The sequence below is a fragment of the Lactuca serriola genome, chromosome 5 (assembly GCF_051521515.1).
Source record: "Lactuca serriola cultivar US96UC23 chromosome 5, Lser_US96UC23_V15, whole genome shotgun sequence".
In the NCBI taxonomy this organism is placed as follows: Eukaryota; Viridiplantae; Streptophyta; class Magnoliopsida; order Asterales; family Asteraceae; genus Lactuca; species Lactuca serriola.
Genome location: NC_136412.1, coordinates 249,245,474 through 249,256,202, shown reverse-complemented (window position 1 = coordinate 249,256,202; position 10,729 = coordinate 249,245,474). Strand labels below are relative to the sequence as shown.

General features: G+C 32.7%; 1 protein-coding gene across 1 annotated transcript; it reads left to right on the top strand.

Moving 5' to 3' along the window:
- Positions 1-4,540: 4,540 nt before the first annotated feature.
- On the top strand, positions 4,541-7,629 carry MTHSC70-2 (mitochondrial HSO70 2). Its single transcript, XM_079002112.1, has 6 exons — positions 4,541-4,732; positions 5,146-5,219; positions 5,287-5,365; positions 5,457-6,023; positions 6,105-6,725; positions 6,798-7,629. Exons 1-6 carry the CDS (start codon positions 4,658-4,660, stop codon positions 7,422-7,424), a joined length of 2,043 nt encoding a protein of 680 aa, XP_078858238.1. The 5' UTR covers positions 4,541-4,657; the 3' UTR covers positions 7,425-7,629.
- The last annotated feature ends 3,100 nt before the right edge of the window (positions 7,630-10,729 follow it).

Here is a 10,729-nt window from a genome sequence, read left to right as displayed (position 1 = left end):
TATCCCGATCTAAGCATTCTAGTGGGATGAGTTGTGACTGATTCGACTCGTTGAGTGGGACTGGGTTGAGTCCATGTTCATGACGTGACTAGAGAACGGGTCACGACGTGAGGGTGAGCTAATAGGAATGGTGACTATTGACCTTAGGCGTTGACTTGTGATTAGAGTTGACTTTTTGTCAACTCTTGATTTCGAAGGGTAGACTAAAGGTTTGCCTTGTATAATTATCTAGGTGTGGAGTAGCACCAATGTAGCTGACCGTGAGAGCAGCAGTAGTTGATTATCGATCGAGAGGTAAGTTTCCTTCACTATACTCGTGGGTTGAAAAAACCAATCCCGGCCCACCAAATTATGTTAGAGTTCGATAGTTGTCTTTGTGACAATTTCATGTTATACTTGTATGTGCTTGCTATCTTTGTGACTCTTACTATTATGATGTAACGTTCAGAAAATCATAAGATAAAAATTTCATTTTTAATTCCACCAAAATGTCAATTATCTTTTAATCAAACATTCAAAAGTATTTTATAATAAACACGTCATCAGAGTACAATCCCAAAACGCTCCATTAAGAATGATAATTTTTGACAAGGCCATCATATCAACTTTATAGTCCTATATCAGTGTGTTGGTTAACTACGCACGTTCCACTAACAACTTATAACGAATGAGGTGCATTTTTATGGATTAGTATACTTTTCACAATTTTCTAAAGTAACCAGAGTAGGATTTTATAAGAAGGTTCTATTATTTTTATATCATTATACTTTTAATGAGGTTATGTCCTATCGAACCCGTTCTGCTAATAACCCCCACCACACATGAAAACGGTGGGTGAAAAAGACACTCATTCAACTATCATTTTATAGGTCGTTTTTTTATATTCTCTTTATCATATGGCTTCATAAATAAGGCGTACTAGCGATTTGCCCAACTTTATGTTATACATATAGTAATTAACTTTTAATATATATATATATATATATATATATATATATATATATATATATATATATATATATATATATATATATATATATATATATATATAAGGTGTATTTTAAAACATTTTAAAATACAAGGTTTAAACATTTTATTATCTAAATTAAACTTTTTGATTTAATTAAATTTAGCTTATGATTTAATCTTTATTTTTTAATTAACTTTTAATTAAATTAATATAAATCATTTAGGGATTAGATAATTATATTTTATTAAACAATTAATAAAATAATTCAAATTTAATCTTAATCCAAAACCCTTTTAATTTTCAAAATTAGGGTGTGGGTTTATCCAATTTTAATTATTCTATTTTAAGGCTATTAAAACAATTATTAAGAAAGCTAGAAAACCCTATCCATTTTCGAAATTTAAAGGGTGGAGGCTAGGGTTTCAAGAACCCTAGCCTTATGCGAAAATTCAAGCCTTTGGGGTTTAATTTCTATAAACCATAATTTTGATTTATTTACTATTATGCACAATCAACTAAAAACCAAGTTCTGATACCGCTTATAGGTTTCATAGGTTATAAACCTATGTATGAGGCAAAAGATTACTTAACTCTTAAGTTCACATACAATCTATTTGGATCTATGTTTTTTCTCTTGATAGCAATAAACTACGAACATCAAGAACACTAAAGAAACTCTATAATAATCAAAATTTATATATAGTTAAAGTTTACATACCTCTTGATTATTATGACAAATAATCACACAAATAGATAGTCATGTTTTGCAAAAATATCTGGTCCAATAAAATCATTTTTTTTTCAAAAATATATACATCTCGAGTGCTACCAAATTCATATCAATCTTAAACCATAACAAGTAAATAATTAAACATATATGATAACAAGGAGTCAATGATAAAAATCCACTCCTAACTATCTTTCAAAGTGCTTAGCATGTTAGCAAACTTTTTATAAGTCTTGGGGTAAATTACATGGATGGTCCTTGTGGTTTAGGGTAATCTGCATGCTTGGTCCCTAAAAACTTTTTTTTTAACTCGGACAGTTCCTAATTTATATTTTTATTGCATGCTTGGTACCTGTCTGTTCTAAAAAGACTGATTTAAACAAAATATATTTTCAAAAAAGGTTAAACGAAATATATGTGGCACAAAAGAAAATACATAAGACAAAACGTGTCATGGCTACATGAGTTTAGACACAAATATATTTTCAAAAAAGGTTAAACGGAATTCTTTTTTTTTCTTTCAAAAGCTTTTACTAAAACTTTTTATTTTTCCTTTCAAAACTTTTACTAAAACATTTTATTTTAGTTTTCAAAGCTTTTACTAAAGCATTATACTTTACTTTTCAAAGCTTTTACTAAACTCTTTATTTTACCTTTCAAAGCTTTTACTAAAATGTTTTACTCTACTTTTTAAATCTTTTATTAAAACATTATACTTTACTTTTTAAAGCTTTTACTATAACTCTTTATTACTTTTCAAAATCATGTAATTAATATGTATGCAATGAATGATTCAACACTATTGCCTTTCTTTATATTACTTGGTTAATTATTGATTCTATATTTTTATACTCGAGCCTCTTCACATTTAGTGATACCCTAATACTAAACGAGAACAACAAATTAACCTATCTTGGCTGGCTTTTCCATAAGACATTGATTCACGATAGAAGGTACCATCCCGATAGAGTAATCTCTCCCGTTATGTGGACATGTCCATGCATTTTGATTAATTAAGAAGAGATATTCTCAACAATCAAGATAGTCTCCGCATAATCATAAAAAAACTATATCAGACCAAAGGACAACCATAGATACACAATTTTGAGAAACCCTCAACAATTTGAGTATATTTAGGTATTAACAAACCCTAAATATTTAGGAAACAAATTTAACTGGATGATCCTAAAAATGTAAGACACCGCTCTCTTAGAAAAAGGCTTTGTCGAGATCATGTTTCAAGATTAACAACAAAAGTCTCATAACAATTCATCCAAAAAGATCACAACAAGAGTCAAAAACATGGAGACACACACACACACACACACACACACACACACACATATATATATATATATATATATATATATATATATATATATATATATATATATATATATGAGGTTAACCAAGATTCCAAGAAGAAAGAAAAATAAATTTTGAAGAACAATGTTGTTCAATCTAATAAAACAATATACAGTTTGTATGACTACCATGTTAAATTTGAGCTTCTCAAGAACTAATCAACATTCATAGTACTATTAAAGTTTTTAGTAAAACACAATTTCATCTCTATCAAACTTTAGAGATCTCAACAAACATAAAATAACAAAATATAGATCTACCAAGATTACCTTATGACAAATCTTCTAAAACAACCAAATCCATGCAAAATTCATAATCGTAATCTAATGATTGATTTTTACTAAGAACTGAATGAGAGAAGATCAATGAACACGTATTCTGTCTCTCTAAGCTATATATCAGAGAAAACTATGGGAAAAAATTAACGAAATTATGAAGAGAAACGCTCAGTCAACAACTTTATATAATTCTGGTCATAATATTAACAAATAGTCCAAAGACCCACAAAATTTCCTTCCAATAGAATGACCAATGTGAACCGTAGTCCATAACTCCTCTGAAGCAACAATAGTCCCTCATCTTTCATAAACGACAGGTTCCCCCTTCATGCAACCATATTAAGTTAATTATTCAGAACTTCACGTAAAGGACTTTCTAAGGTTATGTTTGAATATTGAAACAACAAATTCAACATAAAAGACTTTCCAAGGTTAGGTTTGAACTTTGAATAATGAAGCACCAAATTTAACTGTAATTAAAAGAACCTAACTATATATGTTTGTTTTGTATTTTATTATGAAAACAATAATATATCTTATTCAATACTGATTTTAATTAAACTTGAACATGAAAAACAAATCAACCAAATTTAAGAGGTTGGTCTCAAACTAAAAAATTTGAATACATGCTGTGTCTGCTTTCATGAATTATTATAGGGAATTTGTTTTGTTAGTTTAATGTCATTTAAATAAATTAATTGAACGTCCTAAAATTGTGTCGAATGATTCTTTAAGACAAAATCAAGTTTCTCTCAAACATATATATTTAAAGAGCTTATTAATGGCTAACTTTTATCCTTTATCATTAAAATGTACAACTATTGTATGCATAACGATATAAATATTTCACTTGAGAAAAAAAAAAGTCTCATACTAAAATTTTCATGACAATATCCTTAATATCAAAAACAAAAAATATAAATTGATCACAACTATTGAAATAAAAAAAAAAGAAAAAATAGTATATAAGAATTTATCGATTGAGTTTTTAACAAATGGTATCATGTTCCTTGATAAAAATAAAAATTAAAAAACTTTTGTTTGTAACTTTGTATCTTTAGTTTATATTTTGTATTTATTTGATTCAATCTTTTGATTATTTGATTCAATTCAATATCTTGGATAGAAAGATAGAAGTCGAGGAGCATCTAGAAGCTTCAACGAAACCTAACACAAAAGAAACATAACTGGTAACCCCACCTCCACGCAGCCCACACACCTTCGGTCGACAATTTATACTCTCTTTCTCTCTTTCTCTCTCTCTCTCTCCAAAAACCCTAAACCCTAACAAGGATCACCCGGAGACTTCATAGATCCATGGCGACCGCCGCGTTGCTCAGATCTCTTCGTCGACGAGACATCGCATCTGCTCCTATCTCCGCCTTCAAATCCGTATGCTTTCTCATGTCTACTTTTATTAATTCATATGTTATTTTTACGTTTGTTTTTCTCAACCTCTGTTTAATCGATCGATTGATCCATGAAGCTAGGAAAGATTCAAATCCATATCATATTTGCTTCTTCAGTCTATACTTTTATTTTCCTTTAAATCCAAACGATATACTTTTTGAGCAACAAATGAATCACCTTTCCGTTCACTAGGAAAATCTTTTATGTTATAATCATAATACTACTTGTTAAATTTAATGTTCAAATAATACCCGATTTGTTGCTATCTATTTAATAGACTCTGATTTGGAATTGAATGGTATTTTTTTATAGAACTTTTGAATTATTTGGGGTATAATTGTGCGAATCATGAGTTGGGGAAAGTAACACATTTTTACTTGCTATTGCCCATTCAGTTAAGTGGAGCTAAAACATCATCCACAGGGTCATACTTGAGTCATAAATTGGGTGTAATTGCCAGACCCTTCAGGTACAATGTTTTGTATTTGTATACATTCTTCTCTTTTCATTCAAGCTAATCAATACTTGTATTACAGTTCGAGACCTCTTGGAAATGAAGTTATTGGGATTGATTTGGGTACCACAAACTCATGCGTTTCAGTCATGGAGGGCAAGGTAAGATCTATTTATTCAGTTGTTCAAAACACAAATATGTTTGATTTTGAATATTTCTTAAACTCACAATTGTTGTTGCTCTTGTATATAGACTGCTAAAGTTATTGAGAATGCTGAAGGAGCACGAACAACACCTTCAGTTGTAGCTTTCAACCAAAAAGCAGAGTTAATAGTGGGAACTCCAGCTAAAAGACAAGCAGTCACTAACCCAACAAACACTGTATTTGGAACAAAACGTCTTATTGGGAGACGATTTGATGATTCCCAAACACAAAAAGAAATGGCAATGGTTCCATATAAGATTGTAAAAGCTCCAAATGGAGATGCTTGGGTTGAAGCCAATGGACAGAAGTATTCTCCAAGCCAAATTGGTGCATTTGTTCTTACCAAAATGAAGGAAACTGCTGAAGCTTACCTTGGGAAGACAATCAATAAAGCTGTTATCACAGTTCCTGCTTACTTCAATGATGCACAAAGACAAGCAACCAAGGATGCTGGAAGAATTGCTGGTTTAGATGTTCAAAGAATCATCAATGAGCCAACAGCTGCTGCACTTTCTTATGGATTAAACAACAAAGAAGGTCTCATTGCTGTTTTTGATCTTGGTGGTGGAACCTTTGATGTTTCCATTTTAGAGATATCCAATGGTGTTTTTGAGGTATGTTATCATTTCTTTTTCTATTGGAATTTAATAAAGTAAAGTGATAAAAGTGATAAAGTGATTGTTTTGTTTATAAAGGTGAAAGCAACAAATGGTGACACGTTTCTTGGAGGAGAAGATTTCGATAATGCAATGTTGGATTTCTTGGTTAGTGAGTTCAAAAGAACAGAAGGAATAGACTTGACAAAAGACAGACTTGCCCTTCAAAGGCTTCGTGAAGCAGCTGAGAAGGCGAAAATCGAGCTTTCATCAACCACCCAAACAGATATCAATCTCCCCTTTATTACAGCCGATGCATCCGGTGCTAAGCATTTGAATATAACCCTAACAAGGTCAAAATTCGAAGCTCTAGTAAACCATTTGATCGAAAGAACAAAGAACCCATGCAAAAACTGTGTCAAGGATGCAGGAATCACAACCAAAGAAATCGATGAAATCCTTCTTGTTGGAGGTATGAGTCGTGTTCCTAAAGTTCAGGAAGTTGTTACAGAAATCTTTGGGAAAACACCAAGCAAAGGTGTGAATCCAGATGAAGCAGTTGCCATGGGAGCTGCTATTCAAGGTGGAATCCTTCGTGGTGATGTGAAAGAGCTTCTTTTACTTGATGTCACTCCTCTTTCCCTTGGTATTGAAACACTCGGTGGAATTTTCACCAAACTCATTGGTAGAAACACCACAATTCCAACCAAGAAAAGCCAGGTAAGCTTTTTTCTTTTCACATATTTGGGAAAAAGAAGTAACCTATTATTAATTAATTTATTATATTTGTAGGTGTTTTCAACAGCAGCTGATAATCAAACACAAGTAGGAATCAAGGTGCTACAAGGTGAACGTGAAATGGCATCAGACAACAAAATGTTAGGAGAATTTGATCTCATGGGTATTCCTCCAGCTCCAAGAGGAATGCCACAAATTGAAGTGACATTCGACATAGATGCAAATGGTATAGTGACAGTTTCAGCTAAAGACAAGGCCACAAACAAAGAACAACAAATTACAATTAGGTCCTCGGGAGGGCTTTCAGATGATGAGATTGACAAAATGGTTAAAGATGCTGAGCTTCATGCGCAAAAGGATGCGGAGAGAAAGGCGTTGATTGATGCTAAGAACACTGCTGACACGACCATTTACAGTGTGGAGAAGAATTTGAATGAGTATAAAGAGAAGCTTCCGAGTGAAGTTGTGGCTGAAATTGAAGGGGCGGTGGCTGAGTTAAGGAAGGCGGCTGGTGGTGAGGATGTGGCGGAGATTCAGGCCAAGATTGATGCTGCGAATAAGGCGCAGTCGAAGATTGGGCAGCACATGCAGGGTGGTGCGGGAGGGTCGGATTCGGGAGCTGGTGGTGCACAGGGTGGTGAACAGGCACCCGAGGCGGAGTATGAGGAGGTAAAGAAGTGAAAATGAGATTTTGGTTTTTGTAATTTTACTAAGACGTGAATTGGAATGGGGATATTTAATATATTATGGGGTTTTTCTAGTTGGGGTAGAAATAATTACCAATTTGTTTTTGTTAACTTATATGGCTGTTATTGCCGATTGGGAACCAGATACATTTTTGGATGAGAATTTTTAATGAGATTTTACTGATTGTTTTGGGAATGAATTATATGATATGATATGTTATCTTTTGGTTGTTTTTTTCCCCTTGTAAGTGAAACTAAAAACTGAAATTAAGAGATTTTAACTGTAAACAAATTGTGTTGAAGTTAAGTTTACATTTTAGTTAATTGGCTGGTTTTTCATAACTACTAAGATAAATATTTTGTAAACGCTTATTTGATATGTACACCTAAAATGATTACTTTGAAAGAGACGAGTAAAGTCAAAATCCAACAAACATAACAAGTTTATTTTTCAGACGTCTGTATTTCTATACAGTGATTTTGACGTAAATAAGATATGTCTATTTCATGCTTTTCCAATGAAAACCATGTTAATTCCTACAAGCTTTTATTTGCAAGTTTTTGGTTTACTCTTCTACAAATCAAAGAATCGTCACATCAAATAAATAATGGGAAATTTAGTAATCTAAAAGAAACGTTTAAGGCATTTTGAATAATTTTTTTAAATAGCCACATATTTCTAAATGGGGCATTTAGGAGTGGAGTTATCCCGTCCAACCAACTCCATCCCGGGTTCCAGCCTTAATGATCATTACATAAGGCATTTCAGAATGTACTCTAGAATGAATTTCCTACTCTGGAACAAAAAAACATATCCGGAATGTAAGAACAATTTGAAATTATATTAGGAGTCTTATTGAAACCATTTTTTTTTTGTGTGTGCTTTTCAGCACGACCATATTTTTGATGCTTCTCTTACAATTTCTTGCAAACATGTCAATGGAGTACATATTATTGCTAAAATCAAGAGCCGATCAATATATGAGGCTATCTTCTGACATACATGTTTTGGTATGCGGTTATATATTCCTGCTTTTACATTACATGTTTTGTGGTAGTAGAAGAGATCCTTTGCTTTTACATTACATATTCTGCAAAGTAGTTGTCACAAAACCTCAAAACGATGTAGAGAAATGGTTTTTGAGATCGGGGAGTACAAGCTGACATTTGGGAAGAGGGAATTCTACATTGTCATCGACTTCTAATTTGGTGATTCTTTTGCAACTTGTAACATACACATCCAGTTATCGTGTTTTGTTAATTTTTAAAATGAATATTATTAAATAATATATGGTTTTGAGCAATGAGTTATAACAAGATAATTTTATGAGAATTGAAGTAAAACTATGTTTAGAATCATTCAGAAAAGTATTGAAAGTCTTATGAGATTCTAATCAAAAGTCAACTACTAAAATTAACGAAAATGTTGAATTTAAGTTGAAAATAAGTAGAAATAATGTTATTGAAAGTGGTAAATTATCTCGTTAGAAACATTTAGGCGAAAACCTCATCGAAATCCGAGTTATAACGAAGAAGTTATGATTTGTTGAAGTTTCGCGACAAAACCGACACAACGCCATAAGACGTAAAAAGTGAGTTTTCGATACACTAATTTTTTAGTTTTAGTGATCTAAATGAAAGTCGTAGTATTCGTTAAACCGAGAACTTTCATAAAAAGAACGTTAAAATCTGACTTCATATAAGGAAGTTATGATTTTTTTAAGATTCGGTATGGCAGTAGAGAGCTAAAAACTCAAAATAAAGATCGAGTGATTTTTAGCCGAAACAACCTAAATGAGAATTGAAGGTCTCGTTAATAGTATTATAACGGTAAAAATACAGACTAAAACGGACGGCAGATGAAGAAGTTATGAAATTTTAACGGACTTATCTTGTCCCGGCCTGTTAAAAATATAACTTTAAAAATAAAGTCAAAATTAGCCAATGAAGTCTAAACAAAAGTTGTAGAGTATAATCTCACCTACGCGTGGATATAAAGAACGTCAAAAACGGAACTCGTATGCGAAAGAGACAAATTTTTGAAGTTTATGGCCCCAATATCGAGACTAGTCCAAGGAGGTACGCCCCGTGTAGAGGCTTACGCCCAACGTTCGCATGGCAGGGCCTCAGATTGACCACGTCTCCTGTCTTCGCATGATAGCCATGTAACAGACACGTCCGGGCCACGTGCCCTTTCTTCGGAGAACCAGATGCGTGTCTTGTACACCCTACGTACTGCGAGACTACGCCCCACGTAGTAAGGTGCTTCGGACCCTATATAAGGGATGCAAGGTTACCCGTATTTTGGTTGCCATTTTTCAATCTCTTTTACTCTAAAACCCCTCTCTAGCCTACTTTTAATCCCTGAAGTCCTAGTATCATCTCCGACACTCGAAGCAAGTCCCAGCGCACCAAAGACCCGAGAAAATGATATTTTCAAGTTGAAACTCTGCCCACGTAAAGCTCGGTTTTCAACTAAAATCCTCGGTTTCATCATAGAAATTCATTTTTAGAGTCGAAGTGCTGCCCAAATTATCATTTATTCCTTTGGTTAATTCACGGTGAGTTCAATATATAAGAGCAATTGTATGTTATGTGTTATATATGCTATGTGCTTTTCCATGTTATTTTCCCGTGATATTATTTCGTGTTATTTTGATAGCAAAGTTGTACCTTTAACCATGTGATCAGTGAAAGGACTTAGATTCACTGTGGTATTGGTATGTAGCATCTGGTTGTGTAGAGCATGTCTTGTAAGAGAATGACTTCTACCCCTATGACATTGGCAGAAGGTTAGATAGGGATGAAAGTCTGAAATCTACCAAAATGTTTAATCAGAAATTGTATGTCTTCTGTGCCATTTGGGTCGAAGCTTTATTGATGTATATCAAGTATTGAAATTGTTATGTCTCATTGATTGTATATCTTTGAATCAAATCATCGATTGATATGGAAAGCTTGTCACATGATTCACATATGCCTTTGTTGTTCCTTGTTCCTATTCTTGTGCCATATTGATGTATATATATATGGCATAACGTTATATTGTATCTATTATTGAACTCACTAAACGTCACCGCTTACCACTCTCAGTGTTTAATTATTACAGGTGATAAGCATCCAATATAGTTAAATACTGTTAGAAGATGTTGAATAGATAATATTATAGCTTTTGTATTTTGTGTATAAATTCCCGAGAAATTATGTAATGTATAAACCTTTGTAAGAACCTAGTTAGTCGGTTTGTATCCAGTCTTTTGTAATTAAACTATCAATGTAAAATATTGTTTATGAATATGC